General features: G+C 36.3%; 2 protein-coding genes across 5 annotated transcripts; one reads left to right on the top strand and one right to left on the bottom strand.

Moving 5' to 3' along the window:
- Nucleotides 1-11,639: 11,639 nt before the first annotated feature.
- Nucleotides 11,640-14,468, bottom strand: LOC125251073. Its single transcript, XM_048163977.1, has 2 exons — nt 14,346-14,468; nt 11,640-13,798 (listed from the first exon to the last, which is right to left on the bottom strand). Exon 2 carries the CDS (start codon nt 13,788-13,790, stop codon nt 11,967-11,969), a length of 1,824 nt encoding a protein of 607 aa, XP_048019934.1. The 5' UTR covers nt 13,791-13,798; nt 14,346-14,468; the 3' UTR covers nt 11,640-11,966.
- Nucleotides 14,469-15,046: 578 nt separating this feature from the next.
- On the top strand, nt 15,047-26,966 carry capn10 (calpain 10). 4 transcript variants are annotated; one of them, XM_048163438.1, is made up of 13 exons: nt 15,047-15,267; nt 15,623-15,773; nt 16,412-16,543; nt 17,400-17,596; nt 17,709-17,935; nt 19,010-19,151; nt 20,715-20,881; nt 21,034-21,266; nt 21,346-21,545; nt 22,138-22,384; nt 22,581-22,777; nt 23,731-23,776; nt 25,845-26,966. In XM_048163438.1, the coding sequence occupies exons 2-13, from the start codon at nt 15,642-15,644 to the stop codon at nt 25,869-25,871; spliced, it is 1,947 nt and encodes a 648-aa protein (XP_048019395.1). In that variant the 5' UTR covers nt 15,047-15,267; nt 15,623-15,641; the 3' UTR covers nt 25,872-26,966. The 4 variants fall into 4 exon arrangements, with proteins under 4 accessions (XP_048019395.1, XP_048019394.1, XP_048019392.1 ...); XM_048163437.1 differs by having other exon boundaries at nt 15,620-15,773; XM_048163435.1 differs by having other exon boundaries at nt 15,614-15,773.
- The last annotated feature ends 310 nt before the right edge of the window (nt 26,967-27,276 follow it).

The raw sequence follows: 27,276 nt of genomic DNA, 5'->3' as shown, positions 1-27,276 counted from the left end.
AACACAATTGCCCAGAAACAACCGATTTATAGCCTAGTAATATTTGCAGATATACATTTTACATATAGCCTACTTACTTTTATTTATCGCATATTATTAGTAAGAAGTGTTTTGACAAAAATTCTAAACATAAGTGTCTTCAGAGGAGGAAGCATGAGCTCCATGAAGGTCACATCAGCAGTTTTCTTATCACTCAGAGTTTTGGTACATACTGAAATTTTAAAAAAGACACAATAGTGGTCAGATATGGCAACATCTACAGTCTGTGGGTGGCTGATTATTAAGCCACATGAAATCACCAGATCGAGTGTGTGTCCATGTTTGTGTTTGGGGCCAGTTACATTTTAACAGTTAATCAGAGATTACATCCATATGGACATTATAATCACCAGTGATCAAAACATTCAAAACATATAATTTTTACCATAGGCTTTTTATAGGCTGGTTGTTTACACACACTGTGGATACACATCTGTGTTCAAACACCATGTAAAAGTGAATTTGGCATAATATGTCCCCTTTAAAGTGTTGTGTTTCTACAAGCCAAATAAAAATTAAAATAATCAGAATTTAATTTAAAAAATGACCTTTTTTTTACATTGCTCTACCTAATATCCACTAAACGCATGTATTTCGTTTTTGGCACCATTTTATGTTTGGTTATTTTATGTTTTTTTTTTTTTGTTTGTTTTTTTTTTTTTTTTTTTTGCATGAAATAAACATTTATATACATTATGAGATGCACATTTATTAAAATCTTGTATAATTACGTTTTTATTGTTCTATGATATTTTGATGTTTAAAAGTGTTGTTTTTAAAGAAGACCAGTCACAGCACTTAAAATATAGAGCTCATCTTATTCAGTACTTACATACTGTACATTTTTACCTATGTTGAGGGAAAAAATCCATCTATATGTCTATCCAGGTACAGTTTTTTAAAGTAATCAAGCTTTATACATTTTCAGTTATATAAAGAATTATAATAAAAAAAGTATATTCTTAAAACTTTATTTCACTTTTTAAATATTTGAAGCATTGTATTTACTAAAGAGTGATTATGATGATTATAATTTTTGCATTTAATTAATTAAATATTATATGTTAGAATCATATTTACCAGCACTAATATTATTTAGTGTCTAAACTGGTAATTTCATTGATGACACAATGATTACTTTAAAAAAGAAAGAAAAAGACTGGTTATGTCACAAATTGGGATATTTAAAGGGATGGAATATCCCACTTTACAGCATACAAATTTAACTGACCTACTAATATTTAACACCCTGATTCTCCTCCGGCCTTCCACCCCCAGTGACACTGCCACGTGGTCCACAGATTCCCCTCATCCACAAATTCCCCTCACGAACAGCTATATAATGTAGATTTTGGGGATGCTATTCATCATCACCATCCTCAACATTGCTGCTACTGTCCACATAAATAACTTATCAAATACTTTTGATCAATTTCATTTTTCTTTTTCATCTATAAGTGGTCTCTTATCCCTCTCATGATGAAGCAGACTCGTCCTGACGTCATTGAAGCTGCTGCTGTTGCTGTGTGTCTGGGTCACTTTGTGTCAAAGCAGTAAGTAAAACTGAATTTTATCAGACATTCTCTTTGGTTTCAAGTGTTTTTTCAGAGCTTTGAATTCAGAAGGCTGTTCTTGAAATGCAACCTTGCATTTTTAATGTATTTCATTTTTACAAATTTGGGAAGGACACCATATCCCTGAGACTGTGCCATGCTTGATTATCAGGGCTTTTGCAACTGATTTGTGATGAATTTACATCCTAACTCAGAGGCAAATTGAATACTGTTTATCTAAAAACTTTGACATCTCTAACTTACCTGAGCATCACTAACTTGATGTGGTTCTTTTTTTTTTTTTGCAGTTGCATCACCTTATAAAATTTAGTCATTATTTACTAACTTTTATGTTGTTCCAAAACGGTATGTTGATATTTTTTCTGTGCACAAAAAAAGTGACATTTTAAAGAATATTAATTTAGCTCTTTTCTTCAAAATGGTCAATTTTGGCCTTTTTTCATAAGACTTGGTTCTAGCAATGTTACATTGGTTTCACAAATAAGTTACTATGCTTATAGACAGAAACCCATTGGAATCAAATTAACATATTTTATTGTTAATTTTAAATTTACATGTATGTGTTTAGCAGATGCTTTTACCCAAAGGGACTTTAAATGGAGAAACATAAGCAATGTGTCACACAACCAACAATATTCATAATATACAATGCCACGTTTACTACTAGGAAAGTGGGTGGCCTTGTGGATTAATGAATCTTTAAATGAACTCATGGGACAGGTTAGTTGGTCAGGTATCATGAACTGAGAGTCTGTCATGTGTTCAGGTCCAATGAGGTGCTGTACCAAGTATTCATCGCAGCCTTTTCCTGTTCACCGGCTGAAAGACTTCACACTGCAGGACTCCACCATGACCTGCAACATAGAGGCTGTCATGTGAGTAACAACTCTGGTTCTGTCTTAAATATATTAAAATTACATGTCTGGGATATTAATGTTCTAATGTGAAAGAACAATTTGTGATATCTCTAATACTTAATCTAGAACATTCTCTCTCCTGCAGATTTGACTACAATAAAGGACAGACTGATGAGCATTACACACACATTTATGTTTCTTAAAAACAGTGTATATATTGAATGGCAGTGAGCACAAAACGTAACCTTAGTTGTGATTAAACGGGCAAACATAGTACTGACCCAGTTCAAAGTTTTGTAATGTAATTATTTTTTAATGTCTTTATCTCCTCATGCTGAATATACTGGCTGTTTCGCACAGGGAAAAGAATTGAAAGTCAACCTAATGTCTAAACTGCCCTAAGCTGAACAAAGCAAGTGTAACATAATTGATAATAACACATTGTTTACAATTTATTTTTGTAATTAATAAATTAATATGTTGTTCAACAACAATGTGTCTTTTTGTTTTGTCTGCTATTGTTTCATCTGCAACATTTCTAATAAAGGTTTGAAGTGTTTTCTCAATACTTGATGTGCACAAGGTTTCTCTGGCATTACAACACTCTAAATAAATCTATACAGCAGTACACCTGGGGAAGATAGAAATATGTTTAACCTTTAGGTGAAAGTGAAAAAAATCTTTTAAGTGGAGTTACATATGAATGTTTGAGAGGACACACACAGACAATAGGTGGCAGTATGTATCCACTTGCCAGTAGGTCAAAACCCAACAGCCCCAAAAAATGCTTTTAACCTTTAAAGTTTTTGAATTATTGGAAAATTGTTTAGTGCTTGCAAAAGCATCAATGTGGAGCTTAGTAGTAATTACTTTGGACTTTTTAACCAACTGCTTCCAGAATGTAATACTAGGAAAGTACACTTCATCAGTCTTACCCTGATGTTCCACAGGGATGCGTGTTGTGTCCCCTGCTTTGTGCACTCTTTAGTCATGTCTGTCAACCTGCCCATGTAACAAACACCATTGTAAAATTTGCTGATGATATAACAATCATTGGCTTGATCACGAACAATGATAAGTATACATACAGGGACGAATTACAAAATCTGACAGCCTGTTGCATAACAATAATGTCATCTTTAACACCAAGAAGACAAAGGAGATAGTGGTGGATTTTAGGAAGACAAGGAAAATTGCTTATAAATGAAGTGGCTCTGGAGATATAGTTCTCTGTTTTAAATTCTTGGGGTTGAACATTACAGAGGATTTTTCTTCAACTACACACACCTCCACGGTCATAGGAAAAGCACAACAATGTCTTTATTTTTTTGAGAAGATTAAAGAAGGTAAGATTGCCTCGGACACTTCTTGTGAACTTTGTGCAGTGTAGAGTGTATCTTGCATCACATCCTTTTATGGTAATTGTACAAGAGAGGAACAGAGGGCTCTGCAACGAGTTACCAAAATGGCAAAGATATCATCGGCACACGGTTACCATCAGTTGAGGACATTTACTTGTCCAGATGTTGGAGCTGAACTCACTAACCCTGCACACTTCCTCTTTGATCTCCGCCCTTCTGCTAGGAGATACAGACAATTTACTGTCCTACTACAAGACTGAAAAATAGCTTTTTATTTACCAGAGCCGTACAACTACTTCCTGACTGGTTTCCTTCTGTAAATTATATGGAATTGCATATAATGGAATGTCCGTGGTGGCTTGACAAAGTTTGATTTAATCAGATCAACATAATATTTGTTCAGTCTAATCTTAAGGCCTTAGTGAGGTTACATTGCAAAGATCTTGAGTTTTCATTAAATAGCGTGTCCGTGGCGTCCTGACAAAGTCTGATGTTTCGCCATGAAACAGGAAGTTGTTGTAACTCAGCCATACTATCTCCGATCTGCTCCAAACTTGACATGTTTGAGAAGAGTCCTGCCCTGAACACATCTATATGACAATATTCAGTTATAGTAATAGCGCCACCCACTGGCAACAGGAAGTGATGTGTTTAATACTGTGATGCACTACTAGCAACATACTAAAATATGCAATTGAGTGTTAAACATGCTACAAACAGTCTAAAACATGCTACCAACACTTAGCTGAGTGCTGAAGCATGCTATTATCGTCATGAAACAGGAAGTTGTTGTAACTTGAGCATACAATGTCCAACATGTCTCAAACTTCACATGTTTGATAAGTGCCCTGGCCTGAAGACATCTACTCACCAAAATTTAGTTATAGTCATATTGCTACCAGCTGGTAGCAGGAAATGTGGCAAATACAAATTACTGATGATGTCCTCCGATATTTATATACCTAAATGCATATTGCCCACCGTGCTCTGTTTTCCTAAAGCCACCGGGTGGTGTTGGCAAGGGTGCGAGGGCCCTTTCATCACTGCTTGCAGCTATCTTTCTTTTTTTTTTTTTTTTTTTTTTAGTTTCCATGGTTAAAAAAGGAAAAAGGAATGGACGCAAAAGACTTTTTCTGCATTTGTCATCAAGGTTTTGTATTGTCAAGTACTGTTCTTATGACTTTCTGTTATTTCGTATCTCTTGTGGTTTTGGAAATTTGCCTGTCATTTGGATTTCTCTTTTGCCTTGCCCTTTGGATTATGTTTTGTGGATTTTGTTCTTACAAATAAAGCTGCACATGGATCTTTGTAAACCTAGTGTCTAAACAGTACCCAGCCGTGACACTTTGATACACAATACCACCACAAAGTAGCCAAAAAGGTACTTAAGTACAGTAACTAATTACATTTACTTACTCAAATATTTTACACCTCTGCATACAACTACTGAACACTTCCTTACTGGTTTCCATCTATAAATTATATGTAATTGCACTGCACACTTTAAACAGTCTGTTGCTTTTAACTGTACTAACTGTTTTATCATATGTATCTTTTTAAAACTTTTAATCTATATTGACATTTTTATATTTATTGTTGTGCATTTTATCTTTTTTTTAAAGCTGTTGTTTTATCTGAAAGTTTGAGAACGTGGGATACCAACAATGGGACAATAACTTGTGGCCTTGAAACAGAGTAAGTCTTTAGCTTTTACTCTGTTCTTCCACCAGATGTTGCGTAATTGGTTAGCATGATCACAACCTGCAGGGTGACAGGTCCAAACTGGAGAGCTGTTGTCAGCATTTTCATAAAACATCCTTGTTTTATGAAAGAGGTTCTTACAAGTTCCTATTACATAAAAAAGGATCAGCATGTAAAAATACACTGAATGATTTGTAAGGGATTCGTCCAGTCAGCAGGTCCTTATTGCAAAATAACCCAGTCAGGGTAATAAGGACGCAGCCACAATGGTGGAACTTTTGCAGAGGCCTTTGTGCAAAGTCTTGGCCTTACTTGACCAACCTGATGCCAATGTTGAGCATGCTCAGCACTGGTGGTGACATGATTCTGTAGCTGGATCCTCAGGAGGAGAAAGTCCTGGTTCTTGCTGGACACCCTGGGGTGTCCTGAAGCCTTCTTCACCACAGTTGAACCTCTCTCCTTGAAGTTCTTGATGATCCAATAAATGGTTCTTTCAGGTACAGTATTCTTTGAAGCAATTTCCTTGCATTTGAGGTCATTTTAATGCAATGCAATGATGGCTGCAGGTCTTACTTTGGAGGTAACCCTTTTGTAGCAATCAGTCTGCTCTTATAATCCATGTGATATGGTTAGTAAATGATGTTAGCTGGTCATTTTGTGCCAGGGTCAAAAACAGTGAAATTTGGGGGGGTTTTGGCCAATGAAGTTTATTGCAAAATGCATCTTATGACTATTTTCACAATAGAAATCTAGAAAATAATCTAGAAATAATGTGAATCAATACCACAACAACTGAGGCAGCAAACTTTGCAAAACACAACATTTGTCACAAAATTGCATTTCTTTTTCTATCCTCTCACATTTTTAACCACGAAAATGTGTTCTGTGTGAATGGCCTTAGGAACTCCCCCCATACTTACGGTGAAGCTTTGAAACATATGCAAAACTTTAGGTTCAAATTGAACCAATAATTCAGAGTGCCTACACATCAAATGCCTACATATGTGAATTTTGATGGGTTGATCATGAACCATGCCTTCCTTTTTTCTTGTCCAAATCATTTGCTCTTTCTTGAAGTGACAGCCACATACATACAACATATAGAAAGCAATTCACCTCCCAAGATGAACAGCAATGTTTTATTGTTCATTTTACTAATATGGCTTTATAACAAAAGAGATTCCTACTATCTAAGGAAATAAAAACATAGGCTATATATAATGAATGAAAGTCAGTGACCTCTCAGATTCTGGGGGTCAGTTCATTTTACCATAGCCTATGTGGCTGATACATTTCAAAGAACAAATGACATATTTTGAAACAATAATATAAGCATGAGGTGTGAGGCTGTGAGGCACTGTGCATAAACAGTGGTTTAATTCTGTGAAGGTACTAAAGGGCATGGAAGAAGATGAGAGTGATGTGGTGTCTCAGGATCATAACATCATACAACATGAGTGTTACATTTTGGCTTAGCACTTTGTTTCCGTGTGGGATTATGCTAATCACACTTCTCTGTCTGAGAAAGAAGTTACCTGTAAGTTGTCCAATATACCACCTCTGAGTGTTGGACAAGTTAAGTCTAGACTACACAAAGTGAATGCAGCAAAGGCTCCTGATGGCATCCCTCCTTGTGTTTGAAAGACCTTTCTTGAGGAGCTGTTGCCGGTGTTATGTGATATCTTCAACTCATGCATGCAACATAATATTTATCCAAAACAATGGAAGGAGGCTATAGTCAAGGCTGTTCCTAAAAAAGAAAAGACCAGTTTTCCAGCAGATTATTACAAGATTTCATTACTCAGCTGTGTTGGAAAGGAATCCTCAGAGATGCCATTCTGGAGGACCACCACAACATGGGTTTATGGCGAACAGATTTACAGACACTGCTCTGATTCAAATTTTACAACACTGGCATGAAGCACTCAACAGCAACCCTAAATTGGATAGCTTCTAATGGGACCTGGGCTGACTCAGAAGGCCTTGGATTCAGTGGCGGAATGGAGACAGGAATTTACATTGTAAATTAATGGAGCTAAGACAGTGGACATGGTCATCAGTGCCAGGAATGAGGAAAATATTCCCTGCCCTTCTTCTCCTGTTATTTCAGGACATGTAATTAGCAAAGTTTACACCTTTAAACTGCTTGGAGTTCAAATTTCTTCTGACCTGTCATGGGAGTACATGATTATGAAAGTACGTCCTAGAATCTACTATCTTTGTGTTGATAAAAAAACAGGTCTCCCTTGTGATGTTTTAACACAAATATATTTGACTTTAATATGGCCAGTTCTTGAGTACGCTAGCCCAGTATGGGGTGGACTACCTAAAGGTCTCTCTGATGAGTTAGAGAGGGTTCAAAAACATTGTTGGATAATAGGTATTCCAACATACTCCCATCACTGATTGAGAGGTTTAACGAGGCCAATATATATACTTTTACTAAATTTATTAAAGGGGACCTATTATGCCCCCTTTTACAAGATGTAAAATAAGACTCTTATGACCCCAGAGTGTGTATGTGAAGTTTTTTTTTATAGCATGTTAAAATTGCGCCATTGAGCAAAAATGCACAAAAAAAGCAAAAGCAAAATGAGCAAAAATGTGCCATTTCAGCTGTGTGCCCTTTAAATGCAAATGAGCTGCTGCACTCGGCCTAACTGGGACACACTTAACGACTAGCTGAAACATTCTAAGACTGAACTCAACACACTATATGATTTTAAATGCTGACTATAAACACCGACTGAATGCAACCAGTTCTGACTCAGTGCGTTTGGGCATGATCAGTTGTAAGTCAAATTACATTCATAATCGGCCTTACAATCGTTAAGTGTGTCCTCGGCTTAAGAGGGCGGAGCTTCAAGAGCTCATTCTCCAGTGTCAGGATTCAGACAGGACACACTATAATGTCAGAAACTGCAAGATGGGTATAAACAGAGGTCAGAGCCAGCTCCAAATGGGCAAGTCAGCTCCAAATGGGTGGGACTTCAAGTGGGCTGCTCCAAGTGCTCCAAGCTCCAAGTGGGCTGCACAATCTTCCAGAGGCTTTCGATTGGTTTACAATAGGCACAAACCCCACACCACTAGTGTATTATATGCACGCCATAAAAAGAATATCATATGCAAGACAAAATTGATTGATATATATTCTACGAGAGTTACACCCGTGTACTATATGACGTTTCTTCAATGCTGAAATTGAACAGCATTAGTCACATGATGATGACAAATAATTGTTATAAATGACATTTTAACTATGGAAAACATTAAATCTGCATTTTTCATTAGCGTGATTTTTTCCCCAAACCACTTCAGTGGAAATCCCACCCTGGAGACGATTCTAAAGATTTAATGGGCCGTGTCAATAACGATTGCCTACACCCAACCCTGATCCCTAAACCTACCCATCACTGTAACCTCAGCCAATGAATTTAGTTGCAGAGCGGGATCCTGTTTGTGAATTCCAACCCACTTGCGGCAAAAGCTCCTCCTACTTGGAGGTGAGGCCCTCCCTCTTGGAGGTCTCCGGGATGCAGCGATACCTACTTGGAAACTGCAAATATATGCTGCATGGAGATAGAACAAGTATAGTTTAGTTCAATTATGGTTATAACTTATATTGTCTTCTTGTTTTTATCAACTGAGTTTTATAACGTTTATTGTACTTCACACAAAAGATGAAGCGTCCGTTTTCACTCTAGAGAATCATTGTAAGAGCTTAATAAAACACAGTGCAAGTGTGCATTAATATATTATTCATAAACTCTCTCTCCCCCTTGCATTATCATCAACATACACAGCGAATTACACAGAAAAACTCGTTACAACTAACAGTAAACGAATATATAAAGACCTTATGCCTTTTCAGGTGGTGCTTAATAAACTGGTAAACTTTATATAGAAGAAGAAGAAGTTTTATTTTTATAGCGCCTTTCCATAGCTCAAGGTCGCTTCACATAGTGCTAAACAATACATTTGCACATCCACATACACAATACAAACACATAAGGCCACATATATCTGTAAATCAACTCTGATGAACTGTAATAAAGTGCTCTCACCTTCATTACTGCCGTATCTAGTATCACTATGGAGGCTGTAAGCTGGATCACAAACAGTTTACTGATTTATCCTTGAGTAACACATTTTTAGCACAGTCTCTGTTTTGTATTGTCCCTTTGTATTGACATTCATTCACAAAGAAGTCCGGTGTGAAATGATTCGCGCAGACATTAACACATTTCGGTAGAGTTGAGGGAGTGTTTTCTTCGCAAACAAAATTGAATCCACCTCGTCTTCAGTGGCTCAGATTTCGGGATTAAATGGAGAGAGCTATGTGGATTAATCCATCCAGCTACAGAACACCAAAAACTCTCATCAGTGCAGCAATGGCGGACTGTGTACAAACTCACTCAGGGCAGTTCTATGTTAAAACGGCAGTGTCTGTCAACATTCGTGGGCGGGGCCTGTGGCTAATGTGACATCACATTGCCAGGGATCTGGAAATGGCTTGTTCTGAGACACTGCTTATGATTTATAGGGATTAAAAAAAAGGGGTGGGTGGGTGGATTTTTATCACTATAGGGTGGTTGTGTAAACACATTGCCATCACACATCTATGTCCAAACACCATGCAAAAGTGAATTTTGCATAATAGGTCCCCTTTAAGGACAGTTCATCACCACTTCATTGTTTCCTGTCTGTGGCCTCCAACACCTACTGCAGTGCAGGAAATTTGCCATGCCCAGGAGTAAAACAAAAGACATGAACTTTCTTTTGTCCTCAACGTGCTCTTAAATTGCTTTACAAATAAATTTTAGGTGTTTGTATGAACACTATTTCTGATTTTTTCCCCCTGTGTATTTGTGCTGTATTACCTCACATAAATTAATGATATTATTATTATGTCTGAATTATTTTATTTTACTTGCTTTTTAATTTGTTTTAAACCAGTTATATAGTGGTTGTTTTTGAGTATGTGTTGTGTTTGACATATTTCAGGGTTTGTGCTGCAATATCCTGCCTTGACAAACCTTAAATAAAACTAAATTTTATTAACAACAAATTAACAGTGATTATCAGCTAGGACACTTTAATAAATTGACACATGATCATTATTTTTGTCAAGATATTTATTTCGTTCTTCATGGGTTAAACATAACCTGCAGGGTGAAGGGTCAGTGTCCATATGGCTGGCGAGCAGCTAGTTGTGGTTTTGTTCAAAATAAATTTAATTAATAAAAATCATAAAAATCAAAAAAGATCATTCTACTCTTCAAAGCTCTTCATTAACTGAATGTGTAATGCTTTTGCTATGAACATTTGTGTGAAGATGTGTTTTTGTGTGTGTGGTGGTGTGATAGTTTCCTTTCATGGAAAGTTGAAGTTTTTAGAATCAACTGCATCAAAATGAAACTGAATCGCTGCATCAAAGAATAAACCAGCTATTCTTACCAGAACAGAAAGCTGCTAAAATGTTGTTTTGTCACCATGGACTAATGGAGAAATTAATGACTGATATCTGTAACTAAAAATAACTGTATAACTGTATATTTTTTTAATTGTAATGCAAAATATTACAATATTATATTGTTTCAGTAAGAATAAGTAAGAATATTATAGAATTAAGTAAACATAAAATCTACTTAAAACTAAAATTGTCAGAATATTACATGCAAGCAATTAACAAAATGAACACAGGATTATCAGATAAACTCTACAGTATAGTGAGTGCAGCTAAGTTACTAAATAATATGCAGAAACTGTGTTGTATTATATAACAAACTGACACCTATTCATTTCAGTCACATGACTTTTCCTGCTCATCCACCACATTTATGACCATCAGAGAGGCAAAATACTGTAATGATGCTAAATACAAAAATAATTTCAAAGTCATTTGTTTGATGAACAAATATTGCAATTAATAAACTGTATAGATGTATCCCCTTTATAACATGTGGAACAATGGAATTTACAAAATCATTTAAAACCAACATATAAAACCACTGCTAGAGAAAATACAGTTATTCACCTTTGGATTTTTACTTTTGTCTAATATCAAAACAAGGACACAGACTCAACTCATTTTCATTTGAGATGCATTTTAATAGATAAGCTGTATAAAACAAGCAAAGAAAGGCTATGTCACATTACTGTTCAATAAAATGTAATATTTTATAATAATGTAAATGGCAAGATTACTGTTAATATTTTACATCATTTAGAATAATTATTTTGTTAATAACAAATTAAGATACAGTATATTAGAGAGATCTGTGATTAACAGTGTAATGTTAGAATAATGTAATAATTGTCATTCTTATCAGGACACAGATAGCAGATTGTTACAAATCATAACATATAAGATTGGATTAGCTCAGACTGTTAGAATGATATATGTCATAATCTGATTTATTAATAGTGAGTTTTTATCCACTCTTCCAGGGCTCAGTTTCCACTAATTTTTTATCATAGCTCTTGTCCATCAGGAAACGGACCTGTACTCCGGGTGCAATAGCCAATTCAGATTTGAACTGATAAACATCAAAATTTTCGGTACCATCCCCCATCTTTTCAAAATTCACAGCATATTGATATGTGCTGTAATATTTATGTGCTTCTTGTGAACTAGTGTAAAACCCCACCCATGAGTAGTAGAAGGTAGTGTCCCAGTCTGTGAAAGTCTTCTTGATATAAAGCCGAGCACAGGCTTTACCGTCTTTGGTGAAGAGCTGCAGACCGGCATCATACATCTGTATTTTTATAGGGAGGACATTGTTAGCATCATAGAACTCTGGTTCATAAAAGAATTCTGGATCAGACCAGGTTGATGAGGGTTTAGGCCAAAGATTCCCTTTGTCACAAACTGATGTCACTTGTTGATTTCTCTCCCAGGGCGTAGTTTGTGCTAAAACATTGTTATATTTTTTGTCCAGCAAGAAGCGGATTTGAACTCCAGGAGCAATAGTCAAACTGGAATTGTACTGGTAAACATCATAATTGTCTGTGATATAGTTATTAATCTTTGGAAACTTCACGGCATATTGATATGTGTAATAGTCATCATTTTCATCTTGTGAACTTTTGTAGAACCCAACCCACGAATAATAAAGAACATCCTCCCATTTACTGAAGGTTTTCTCGATGTAGAGTCGAGCACAGGCTTTTCCGTGTCCAGCATAGAGTTGCAGGCTGGCGTCAAGCCCTTTTATTCTAGTGGGGATCACTTTGTTTGCTCCATCAAACTCTGGTCCATACCAAAATAATGCATTGCTAATATATGATGTGTAAAGTCGCAGTCGGGGTTGGAGACCAGCATTCAGGGAGACAGAAGTGTCTAAAGCCCCAGATGATTTATGAATATCAAAATATTCTTTCCCGACCTGTGTAGGATCTTCATTAGGATCACTGGAATAAGTGTTTTGGCAAATATCAATGTATATATAGTTATTGTTTTTCATTATGTCAGCAGGTATATTCTCCCATATAAGTTTTGCATAACCTTGTGTAGTTGTTTTAATCTCTAGTTTAATTCCCTCATATGCATTGCACTGGGGATAGGGTGAGCGTTTCATTCGGCGTTTGTTCAGTGTTGTACAGACGTTGCTGCTATACCCTGTTTCTGTCAAAAACTGACGGCATCTTTTCTCTTCTTCTTCATCGTCATCATCATAATGTTGTGTTGTTCTGAAAATAACATTGTCATTGCAATAGGATTCTCTTATCTGCAAGATCAACTCAAGATTGATCTCATAAGTCTCATTAGGATTAAAGTCATTCGAGCCAGGGTTATGTGCTGTAATAAACACCCTGAATATCCTGCGTTTTGTCTTATTGTCCAAAGAGACCATAAGCCTGTCCATGTTTCTTTCTTGTTTCTCTGTGATGGTGTTATATCTCTGCAGATAATAATTCAGCACATACCTCGGGAATGTATTGACACTAGGACCACTTAGTTTACCAAAAGAATAGTAAGTCTGCCCAGGGTTCAAAGGGGGAAGAAGTTCCTCTCCATTTCCAAAATAATGGAATCCATAGGCGTTTTGATTAGGAGTAAAATTCAAATGGAATTGATTGTTTTGATCAACATCTACTCTTTGGGCAAACCAGAACAATAACTGGAGTCCATGACGTGGACTAGCACTTCCATAGCCACATTTTTTCAATTCATTAATATTGTTAATTTGGTCTTTCACAGAAGAGACGCTCGCCAAGAAGAGGCAGAAGAGCAGAGCTTTCCTCATGGCACCCATGGCAAAACCTTAATCAAAAACAAAACATTGTAAATCAAATATATAATCTGTAAATATAACTGGATCACAAGCCGTTTAATGATGGCAAAATGTTGTATTTTTATATTGAATTTAAGATTTGAATACAATCTGAACAGGAAAAAATGCTATTTTAATGCTTATACTAATCAATATTAACAATAGAACTTCATCACATTATTAAATTTTTATGAAGGTTCTTATAGATGCATATTGCATTTTTATGGAGAGCCAATTTGGGACTCTCATCAAAAATAGATAGAGCCACTCTGTTTATACTTTTTGGGGCATCAACTTACAACTACAACACAACTTTAATTTTAAATGTCGAAAACACATTAACATGGTATCCTGTCATTGGCAGTATAAAGACAATAGTTTAATAACTTTATTTTGGCCACCATTTAATATTTTAGAATATAATATTTCAGTTATTTCAGTAATATTTCAGTAAATGTAATTCATAATTACATTTTTTCTCAAATTCTTTTAAGATATTTGTAATATTCAGCAGACTTAAATTTAAAATGATCCTACCTCAGATGGACAGTCCTCAGTGGAAGAGCCTCTGCATCTTTCACATCTCTTGTGTTTTTATTTATACAGTATGGAGGAGGAGGGTGTTTACAGCAGGGCCAGGGTGTGTCTGCAACGGACCTAGCCTGTAAAAATGTCCCTAATAGTAGAGTCATTTTCACCATAATGAAAAATTCTGTTCTGAATTCCAAGGAGTTCTTCTTTACTATAGAGACAACATGTCAGTATAGAATATGCTTGAAATATGAGACATGCTGTGTGCAGAAAACAAAGAAAAATCAAGGTAAATCACTTGTGAACAGAATATGGCTATGTATTGTGTCATTTCTCAAGTTGTTTATTGTGCTGTAATTTTGACTTTTAAAAGAATTTAGTTCACAGGGACACAAATGCCTACAGAAACCCAAACCCACCTAAAAACCCAATAATTCTATACAATAGTAAATGTTATTCCTCGCATAGGCTATTACTGTTTTCTTTTACTGCTTTGTTTATCTCATATTAATATAAAGAAGTATTTTGATTTACTATAGATTTATTTACCACGAAAAGCATAAGAACGCTAAATTACAAAGAAATAGAAAAAAATCAAAGCAAAGACCTTCACGTAGCATCAGTGCGAATTGTTTGATAGTAGTTCTGATGAGCACCGCTGGGGGGCGCGCATGCTGCAGCTCCCTCCTCCGCCCCGGATGACAGCGCTGTCCACAGTGTGCGCGTCCTTCCGGTTATGGGATAAATTGCCTTGGTGCGGTGTTTTTGATTCTTTGAGTGTGTTTCAACGACCTCAGAGTTATGGCATGCAAATGCAAGGAGGATTAAACTGGATTTAGATGCATTTCTTTGCCTCGATCTGGCTGTGTCATTTAAAACAGCCACTGGCTATGTCTAACGTGTTAATAACCCAGCTGAGCTGCTGAAGGTACGTCTGAATGATTTATGATTAGGCTAATGCTGACTCTGATGTTAGATATCTAAGCATGTTTGTCACTAAATCAGTTTTTGAAGAGACGATATTCCCATTAAAAGCCGTCTTTAATACCACTGTCGTAACTTTAAACTGGAAAACAGCTTGTCATTTAAGGACTAATTCGTTTTTAGGTTCATGTTTTCTATTTATATACTGCTTTAAGTAGCCTATCATTTATACTGTATGCAGGAACAAGCAAAGGCAATGAAGCTATGATAATGGTCAGTCTTTTGATGACTTTTAGTCTTTAAACGCAAAGATTATGACAGGTGTGATTGTTACAGCATGCGTTTCTTAGTATCAGCAGTGAAGTCGATCTGGTTGCCATGGAGACGGAGACTGAGCACCATTCACTGTTTGTGGACCCGGACTTTCCTGCTGATGACTCCTCAATCTTTAGTGACTACATCACGCCTCTCTCCAAATTGTTAGGTGATGTCACGTGGCTCCGCCCACAGGTAACATACTATAGTCATTCTTTCATTCGTTTCCAGTGAGCACACATGAAGACCTTCTTTAAGAACTGACTTTCATTTAGCTTGGTGTCTGTCACAATTATAAAGACTCAAATTCATCAAAATAAAAGTTTTGTGGCTTTAAGTGGTTTAGCTTTAAAGGGAATTTTCAAAAATGAAAATTCTGTCATAATTTAATCACCCTCAGGTTGTTCCAAACCTGTATAAATTTCTTTGTTCTGTTGAACACAAAGGAAGATATTTTGAAGAAAGTTTGTAACTAGGCTGCTTTGGGGCACCATTGACTTCCATAGTAGAAAAAAATACTATGGAAGTCAATGGTGCCCCCAAAACAGTTTCCCACATTCTTCAAAATATCCTCCTTTGAGTTCAGCAGAACAAAGAAATTCGTACAGGTTTGGAACAACCTGAGGGTGATTAAATGATGACAGAATTTTCATTTTTGGGTGAACTATCCCTTTAAGACTATCTGTGCTAGAGTACCCCAAAAAATATTCTATTTCAATAGGAAATGCTTAAGCATATGGGAAAATGCACTCATTAAGTGAATTCACTGGGTTTGTAACACTATAGATTGTCACAAACTGGCTTAACAGTGTGTGTGTGTGTGTATCTCCCAGGACATCTGCAAGCAGCCTCAACTCTTCCCCAATGACCCTGTGGAGGCCCACCCAAAGCAAGGCATTCTGGGAGACTGTTGGTTGCTCTGTGCCTGCTCCATGTTACTCAAGAACCAGCATCTTCTGAACAAGGTGAACACTGTCATGTTTAATGTGTGAGACGTTTTACCATAAGTAGAAATAAATCCCACACTCAGCACTGCTCCCCTCAGTCTGCTGGACTAGTTCACTTTAAAATGAAAATTACCCCAAGTTTTAATCACCCTCAAGACATACTAGGTGTATATGACTTTCTTCTTTCTGATGAACACAATCGGAGATATATTAATAAATAAATTGTCGCTGTGTGTCACTAGTCTCTGTACTGTGAAGATGATTGTGAGTTTTCCCAGCGCTGTTGCTCTAATGCTATTGGTAGACTGCACAGCTGGCCATATCTTTAGAAAATGCGATTCACAAGTGATATGTAAAACTAAGATATCATTCTAATTTGACTAGGAATTAGAATTAAAATTAAATTCTGCATTAAATCTTTAACCAGATTAACGATCGATCAATCTACGAATTAAACTCGCTTATACTGTCAAAAATTAAACGTCATTCGAATTTGACATGATCAATTTTCTTGTCCCTAATAATCAACATAATGCAGGGGAAACTGTAATATGAACTGCAGCAGTAATTATAAACATCATATAATTAAAGGGGGAATCAAATCCAGTGTTTGGAAGTTAGTCGGGCCGAGTCCAACAACAATGTCAGTTTCTTTTTCATGCATCATTTATCATATATGTGGTTACAGTCGAATCATATAAAACAGTGAAATCACTCCTGAACTTTGTCCTGTTTTGCCTGCTGCACTCGAGACTGTGTCATGAGCTCCACAGACAGTCTTCACTCCTATTGGTTGTTGCTTGTGAGATTTGCTTCTCATTTGCATAAAGTTGAAATTTCTAAACTTATGTCATGTGCTTGTGTTTGTTATCAGGTATTTCCACCGGAACAGCCATTGTGGGATGAGAGTGCTTATCATGGTGAGTTCAGGTTCCGGTTCTGGCGTAACGGGCACTGGATAGAGGTACGGGTGGATGACCGGCTGCCCTGTATCAATGATACTCTCTGCTTCTCACGATGCCAGAGCCCCAGGGCATTCTGGGTAGCACTTTTGGAGAAAGCATATGCCAAGTATGTGCTGGTACAGAGACATCTGTGAAATATAAAATATCATTTTGTTTTGATGTTTGAACTAAGACCAAGTCATAATAATTGAAGCATTATTAACTCTTCTTCATACTAGGCTACATGGCTCATATGAGCGTTTGTGGGCAGGCCAAGTATGTGAGGCAGTGGTGGACTTGAGCGGAACCATAGTGGTACGATGGAGTCTAAAAGGGGCGGAGTCACCACAACAGCCCAACGACACCCAGACTCAACACACAGTTAATGGGACGAGTCTTTCTCAACTTTCACTGGAGCTGAAGGAGCGATGTGCCATCAGCTGCTGTGTCCACAGCGCCTCCACAGGTGAGAGAGAAAAGTAACCTCTGAATTTTTTCTCACCTAATTCCCCATAATCCCAATCTCCAAGCAGAAAAAGCGGAAATGAAAATTTTGAATAATATCAGTCCATGAATAATGACACTATTGCCTTCTGTAGAGCTTCTTTACAGCTGAAATTTAATTCATTTAATAATTGATTAATTTTGCAACATTAACACTGTTATTTACCTGTTTATTACTGTGAAGGTGCTTTGATATAAATGATTGGTTTGATATGCACTTTATAAATAAATGTGACTTGATGTGATAAATAAGTAACTGTTGTTTGACACAGCCAGGCAGTGTTGTTTTAATATTATTACTGTAATATACAATTATAGTTTTTTATAATATTTGGAATTAGATTTTATTTTTATATTTTCAGTTTTCATTTTAATGTTAACATTTTAATAATTTTGTCATTTTTATTCCTCTTTTTTTCTTTTTCTTTTTTTTTTAAATATTTCTAATTATTTTTATTTATTTTTATTTCAGTTTTAATAATTTTAGTACTTCAATTTAAGATTATTTTATTTCAGGTTGTTGCCAAGGCAACATATCTAATTTTAGTATTTTTTTAAAAAATATTTTATTTCAGCTAATGTTTGTTTTATTTCAATCAGCAAAACTTTTGTATAATAGTTTTAGTTAACAATAACACTATTTGGGAATGATTATAGATTTTTCACAGCAATAGTTAATAGTTAGGGTTAGATTTTAGAATGTCCCTGTTTTATACCTTGAATTTTTTGCTGGTAACTTTACAATTCACAGAAAATCTTTTACAAAATACCACAGGAAGTATTAGAGGAAGGTGCTTCTTCCTTATGGAAGTTTCACATAGAAGTATTTTTGCTAACATGCCTCAATGTTTTAATGAGTAAAATGTTGAGAAATATTGCAGTATTCATTTATGCAATGACAATGTAAGAAATGATCTGCTAGTACATTATAAGGTGTTTTATAAAGAGTTACTTTTGCCTCATTTTCCTAGCTCAGTCAGGTATGATGTACTGTATTAGCTGTAGTAATGGGTTTGTTCTTTTGCCCTCTCTGCAGGGGTCCCAGAGCTTGGCCAGTTCCACGCCATGAGTGTGATGGAGTGGACAAATGTGACAACGACTACAGGTGAACAAGTGGAGCTGATCAGGATACGAAACCCCTGGGGGAGGAAGAGCTGGGCCGGGTTCTGGAGGGAGAGGTATGGAGGGAAATACATGCAGAATGATCAGATACTGGTCCATTTTTTGGTTTATTTTGTGTACAAAGTACCTTATATTCCATATATGTATTATAAATAGATGTTTTTTTTTTAACAATTTATTATAATTGTAAATTTTCATATCTGTTTAGATTGATTTAAATATATCTAACACAATAATAAGGGTCTTCATAGCAATTTTTTTTTTTAATCTATTTTACTTTTATTAGTAACTTCAGTGCTGTGTGTAGCCGGAAGTCATTCTTTTATAATGGTGAACAGTACTATTTGAGCTTTGTATGCGTTGACTTATTTGAACTTCTGCGGTTAGACTGAATGCAACTGCCAGACCTAATCAAAATTATGATGTTATTGAAGAACAAAGTGATAATTAACAATATTTTTCCACTAAAATTTTATTCTTTAAACTCTACTTCTGTAAAATGAGTGGTTATGAATAATTATGTTTGAAATAATTATTATACCTTGATTGTCTCTAGAAACTAGAGGCTACAGTGTTTTTCTTTCAAAATTTTTGGTGGTCATTTGTTTTGTGTGGATGGATAACATTATTCTTTTTACCATATGAATAAATATAGGAGAAAATGCTTCACAGCCTATTTGAAAGTTCCATGCGACAATCACACTCAAATGCAGTGTTGGGGGTAATGCATTACAAGTAACTTGTGATTTGATTTGTAATAAGTAACTTGTAATAAGTTACGTAATTAGATTACTTTTTCAAGTAACTAGTAAAGTAACGCATTACTTTTTCCGTTTACAACAAAATATCTGTTACTTTTTTAAATAACTAACGCAAGTTACTTTTTCACATTTATTGACTGACAGCTCTCCTGTCCCCATGTTGAGAGAAACCGAGTAAGTGCAGTGTAATTCTAGACTAAATGTGAACATGCAACATCTTACTTGCACAAAAACATTCAGTATTCCTCGAAATGAATAAAAACAGTGAAATGCAATCTCAGAATTTTACACAAACCTGTAATAATTAAATATATTAAAATACACAAATATACTTTGTTTTTAATCTCACTTTATTAATTAACCAATATCTTTGCTGCTGACCTTCAATGATACAATTTAACCATACTAATAAGAAGGAACTACTTTAGATTTAGAAATAAGAGTGTTGAACTTCCGTCTCCTGTATCCTGTTCTTCTTTAATCCAGAATGAAAGCACAACTGAAAGGTTAGTTTGAGCTGCGCCCTATACTGTACAGGTGTAAATATGCATTTCCTTCAGCCTGAGGCTTATTCATTTCACCTTTGGTTTGAAAGGACCTTAACTTTTGCCAAAATTAGAACTTTTTTGTTATTAAAAAACAAACAAGCAAGCCCAGCCCAGGTGAGAAAAAGTAATGCAAAAGTAATGTAACACATTACTTTTAATAAAAAGTAACGCAATTAGTTACTTTATTAGGGAGTAACACAATATTGTAATGCATTACGTTTAAAAGTAACTTTCCCCAACACTGCTCAAATGTTGGCGATAATGGAAATGCAGCTTCTGTCTGAGAGGTTCTGTCTGTCTCTCTCTACAGCGGATCAGGATGGGATTCTCTGGAGGCCTCCTGTGCTCAGGCTCTACTGGGCCGCACGGCAGCGGGGGAATTCTGGATGGACCTGACAGAATTCCAGCAGGAATTTGATGAGGTCACTGTGGGCTATCCCATCAGTGATGCAGGACACCTCCAAAGCATCTACACAGGTACTGGCTATACATTCTTAGAGCATTTACATCACCAGACCTTTTCTGTTTTATAAATTATATATCTAGTGAATAATTTGAAAGTTTAAAAATAATAATTTTTTATATTATAAAATAATATTTATATTAATGTGTCATTTCCCTTCATGTAGGAAGCTTTCTAATCCACAGCCACCAGATTGGAGGCCGCTGGGTCAAAGGTCACTCTGCAGGCGGTTGCCGAAACAACAGCACTTTTAGCAGCAACCCTAAGTTCTGGTTGAAAGTGTGCGAGAGAGGAGAAGTGTTGCTGTCTTTGCTTCAGTACGGACGCCCTGAACAACCAGCAGAGGGCGGCACTCGGCAGCATCCACACCTCCAGGCCATTGCACTACATGTGTGGAAGGTTAGAAAGTCACAAAACAATCATTTTTGAGTGATTGAACATATTACACTATGTCATATGTTGTATTTAATATATTTAGGTGGATAAGAAACACTTTAACTTGGTACGGACACTGAACAAGCCTCCGATTGTGTCACACACGCATGCGTATGATCGGGAAGTGGTTGTAGACACTCACCTGAATCCTGGTTTTTACCTGCTGGTGCCAAGTACATTCCTGCAGGGAGCAGAGGGCCGCTTCCTCTTGAGAATTCATTCATCCTGCTCTACCTCTCTCAGGTCATTGCACAAAGACATACTTACTGTACTGAACCTCTTGTACAGTTCAAAAGTTTGGTGTCAGTAAGATTTTTTTAATGTTTTTAAAAGAAGTCTCTTATAGTTACTATTTTAATATATTTTAAAATGTAATTTATTCCTGTGATTGTAAAGCTGAATTTTCAGCATCATTACTCCAGTCTTCAGTGTCACATGATCCTTCAGAAATCATTATAATGTGCTGATTTGGTGCTTAAGAAACTTCTTATTATCAATGTTGAAAACAGTTGTGCTGCATAATAGTTTTGTGGAAACTGTGTTTTTTTTTTTCTTCATGATTTTTTAATAGAACATTCAAAAGAGCAGCATTTATTAAAAATGAAATCTATTGTAACAATATAAATACTGTAATTTTTGATAAATTTAATGCATTCTTGCTAAATAAAAAATGTAATTTCTTTAAAAAAATCGTACTGACCCAAAACTTTTTAACGGTACTGTATAAATATACTGTATAGTAATGACACCAGTTATTAGTGGCCATATCAAACTGCATCTAGATATGCGATATGATGCAATAAACCATCTTATTGGCCTGCTTTTTTCTCTCCAGTGTGATGAAATCAACTCCTCCTCCTCTTCAGCACTGTTCAGAGGGTGAGTGGGAAACCATCAGCTCTCATGGCTCTTGGTCTGTTGGTTCTACTGCTGGAGGAAGTCGCAACTTCGCCACACATGGACACAACCCCCATATACCCCTTACTGTGACCTATGACCCTGGAGGTAACAACATAAGGGTCACTCTACGCCAAAACAGGCCAGAAAATGCCCTCCATGCCATCGGCTTTCATATATATAAGGTCAGTAATTATTCATTTCTAATAATTTTCGAGGCATTTATAATATGACTAAACTGCTAAAAAGCTGAGTTGTGTTTATTGTGCTAAAAGTGTTCAGTTTTAATCATAATTGTTCTAGTATTAGTTTGGTGAAGGTGTCTAACATTCAATATTGATTATTTTTTGGTATGCCTTCATGATATTTTAATGTGTCCAGGTACCTGACAGTGGTTCTGGCTTCCTGTTAACCCCTGGTTCCATCTGTCCTGTGGTTAGTTGTGTACCTCATGCCCACTCCCAGGAGGTCAGTGTGTTTTGCCATCTACAGCGGGGCGAGTATGTCGTAATTCCCTCTACCTACCAGCCGGAACTCAGCGCTCACTTCACTCTTACTCTTCTTCGTAGGATACATCGGTAAGCACTCTGCCTACACTCTGTAGTATGAAGCCTCTAAACAGACATGGTAATGAAAAAAATATTAGATGGGTGGAAAAACGCAAACGCAAAAAGAACACAAAAGCATTGAAAGCACAAAGCAAGAGCGGATGTCTCTTTATCATAGCTGAAGCAAAGCCAAATAAAGCTTAACAGAAAAAATAAAGTGAAGATGAAGAACGAACGACAAGGAAGAACAAAAAATGAACATACAGTACACAAATATATATACAAGCAAGAGTTGGTTGTTAGTCGCCAGCAGCACAGATGACACTCAAACCGCCCTGTTGCTATTGCTGGCATTACAACAACAGCATATCTTGGTTCTGTGAAACAGCAAAACCAATATTACTCATGTATGGAGCAGAAAATACACAACCTCTGTGTCCATTTTCAGGCCTTCCTGCTGAGGTCTCTTCAATGCTGGAAATCTTTTCTAATATTGACAGTCCTGAAGCTCTTTCCTGATCATAACCCTTCTTTTTCCAGTGATATTCATCTCACCTTTTCTCTTTTGTAATGCCTATCAACCTTCTCTTTTTCTTGCTCGCTGCTGATTGGCTACAAGTTGTGGTGTTCGGTCCAGTCCACTCTCAACAGCATTTCTCAGAAATCACTTGTTGCACCTTTAAAGGGCTTCTTACTACACAACATTCCTATTATGTACAAAACCTGGAAATGTTAGGGAGTTTTAAGTTTTTGATTAAGGTCATGAATGTTAATAAAACCTTGTGTATATAGCCATTCTTCAATAAATGATGTTAACTTGCTGTAATTAGAATTTAAAAAGACCAATGCTGTACAGTGACAAATTAAAAACAAAAAACGGGTACAATATTTTTTCATGTTATGAAATTTTTGCTGCTTGACATTGCTGGATGTGAATCTTTGGCTCTGATTGAGTAAAGTGCTAATGTTGTCAACCTCCTCAGGAAAGCAATGCAGAGTCAAGAGCTTCTGGGCCATGCCGTGCAGGAGGTAACAATCTTTCTCATCAATCTCATTTTCAGTTCACATTCAAGCCATGAGCTTTTAGCTACTAGGGCTAGTGCAGCTTTAAATAAAATTAGACTCTAAATAAGAAACTAAAACTGCTAGTAGGTGGCGGTAAATGTCTTAATGGTTAAGTCGTTCATTCATTCATTCGATTCATTCAAACGGCTGATTCATTCAGGAGTGAAATAAATGGTTCTTTTTAGGCTTGTTGGATTTGAAGCAGCGCTACACAGACTGATCAGTGTATGACATCGAAGTACCGTGAGAGCGATTAGAGAGCAGATGGCTGTGTTTGCTTTTGATTCGCTTTGGCTGTACTTTGATGTCATACACTGATCGGTCTGTGTAGCGCCGCTTCTAGTCCAAGTCTTTTATGAATGGTCCGCTGAATCATTGGTTTCACGGATTCAGAAATGAAAAACACTGCTGTGCATTGCGCAGAGATGAACAGTTCTGCTTTGTCTTTATATTTTTATTGGCAAAATTGAACAAAATTCACAATAAAATAACACAATATTAACTTCTTATTTACTGAACTGTTGTATAAAATCAGTATTGCATTTGTACTTTTTTTATATTGGCTATGGGACAAAAACAGCACTCGTCTAATAGTGCACTCGCTACTCGTGTGATATTGCTTAACACATATGATCTAAATATGAGACAAAAACTTGAAAGGGGCATTTTTGCCCCCATGTCTTGAATTTTAGTTACATTCTAACCATATTCTACTGGCTTCATCATGCAGTGAGTTGTTGCCCTGCTTCATATTCATCATCAATCAACTGTATGAAATGTTAGATGAACTACATAGGTCTGGGGCGGGGCAAGTGCGTTAAAGGTGGCCTAGAACTTTTTTTTAAAAGATGTAATATAAGTCTAAGGTGTCCCCTGAATGTGTCTGTGAAGTTTCAGCTCAAAATACCCCATAGATTTTTTTTTTTATTCATTTTTTTAACTGCCTATTTTGGGGCATAATTAGAAATGAGCCGATTCAGGGTGTGTGGCCCTTTAATTCTCGTGCTCCACGCGCCAAGAGCTCGCGTTTGCCTTAAACAACATAAAAAAAGTTCAAACAGCTAATATGACCCTCAAAATGGATCTTTACAAAGTGTTCGTCATGCAGCATGTCTAATCGCGTAAGTACAGTGTTTATTTTGATGTTTACAGTGATTCTGAATGAGTTTGAGGCTATGCTCCGTGGCTAACGGCTAATGCTACACTGTTGGAGAGGTTTATAAAGAATGAAGTTGTGTTTATGAATTATACAGACTGCAAGTGTTTAAAAATGAAAATAGCGACGGCTCTTGTCTCCATGAATACAGTAAGAAACGATGGTAACTTTAACCACATTTAACAGTACATTAGCAACATGCTAACGAAACATTTAGAAAGACAGTTTACAAATATCACTAAAAATATCACGATATCATGGATCATGTCAGTTATTATCGCTCCATCTGCCATTTTCCGCTATTGTCCTTGCTTGCTTACCTAGTCTGTTGATTCAGCTCTGCACAGATCCAGACGTTAATACTGGCTGCCCTTGTCTAATGCCTTTCATAATGTTGGGAACATGGGCTGGCATATGCAAATATTGGGGGTGTACACCCCGACTGTTATGTTGAGATTCACCTGTTCTTCGGAGGTCTTTTAAACAAATGAGATTTATATAAGAAGGAGGAAACAATGGAGTTTGAGACTCACTGTATGTCATTTCCATGTACTGAACTCTTGTTATTTAACAATGCCGAGGTAAATTCAATTTTTGAATCTAGGGCACCTTTAAATGCTTTAAAAATTTAAATGCATTATTTTTTACCATAATTAATTAATCAATCTAATTAATGCATTAATTTATGTTTATATGTTTTTTTCCCCAGCCTGCTAAATAACTACTTATTTGCTTATCTGTTTGTACCATTTCTGTAATTGACAGCTCTGTATTTTGTTGTACTTCCACTGCTCTCCACTGTAAGTAGTTTCATGGCAGTTAATGTACCATTAGTTTTGTAATATCTCTCTTCTTTCTTTCCCTTTCCTCTCACAGGTCTCCTGTATCTCTGTGATGAGATGATAGTCTGGGGAAATGGATCAGATGCTCATGTTGAGATGAAAGTACCTGAGAGGGTGTGTAGCATGTAGCCCGAGCATAGTCTTGTCCACTAGGAGCCGTTGGTGCAAATCACTCACCACAAACTCCCAAAAACCATCAGCAGTGGATAGATCATGGTATATAACTTGTAGGGATTTGTCACACTGGTCGACTATTCTTCCAATAACCACTCCCTTAGAAACAAGCCAGATCTGGGTCATGTGAATCTGAAACCAGCCTAATTATACAGGATTAGTGGACTAGTGGTTCAGGCAACTCTGTCGCAAGGTAACTTGGCACATTAATATAGCATTCACTGATGTGTGATTTTACTCAGAATATTGTGTTGGATTGATACATTTTATAAGATTATTATAAAAAACTTTTGTTTTAACTGTAATGTACTATAACTATGTATTGATGTCAGATTTATTTATTATGAATGATCACAGATTTATGATTAATGATCTTTTCTTTTGGTTTTTGTCCAAGCTGCAAAGCAAAGATGAAAATAATCAAATGAAAAGTACCTTTTATTTTTAAGTATTTTGTTTACTAGATTATCTAAAAACAGACATTACCATGTGGTTATTTACTTTGTTGAATTTCCAGCTAAAATTTGTACTACTTTATATTTAAGGTTACTGTGATAGATAGACCAGAAAGAGAGAAATGCAAAACAGAATCAGATTGTTAGAAAAAAAAGGATGCAGAGGATGAATAAATATGGGGGTGTTATTAGCAAAAGAAGGGTAGACACTGATTGAATAAAGAGTCCACGGCTCTTCTGAAGCTCCAGCTCTCTCTGAAGTGTGCTGCAGAGTTGGAGCGCCTCACGCAGGCACTGCCCCGTCGGCCTCCATGAGCGCTAATTGTTTGTGTGTGTGAGGATCCGCAGGCCTGTTAGTGCCGCGCTAGTGATGAACTTGCCGCCCTGGTCCAGCCCTTGGAGCCGCCACACAATGACTCGTTATATGAAGCAGATATACTGTTGTGTGTGTGTGTGACCCTTTCCTCCTCCTGTGCGTGTCTGTTATGTGTGTAGCAATATTCATTAAATTATTTTGAATTTAAATACTTGAATCTTACTTTATTTGTCATTCCTAAAACAAATAGGATTATTTACATGCATATAAATGAGAAGTCTATATACAACTTTCTTGTATAAACTATTCATACTTTATGTAAACAGTAATTTTATGTAATTTTATCATCTGTTCCCCAAAGACTTTGCTTACACAACATTACATGGCATTACTTGGCCTTATAAACAAAAAAGATGTTACTTTTTTTAATATGTATTGTCATTGTGGGGGAAATGCAAAATACTTCATTTAATAAATCATGGATAACCTTTAGCCTTTTTTTTTACATTATCTATTTACCA

This window comes from Megalobrama amblycephala, linkage group LG17 (genome assembly GCF_018812025.1).
Source record: "Megalobrama amblycephala isolate DHTTF-2021 linkage group LG17, ASM1881202v1, whole genome shotgun sequence".
Taxonomy (NCBI): Eukaryota; Metazoa; Chordata; class Actinopteri; order Cypriniformes; family Xenocyprididae; genus Megalobrama; species Megalobrama amblycephala.
This window is presented reverse-complemented; position numbering and strand designations above follow the sequence as displayed.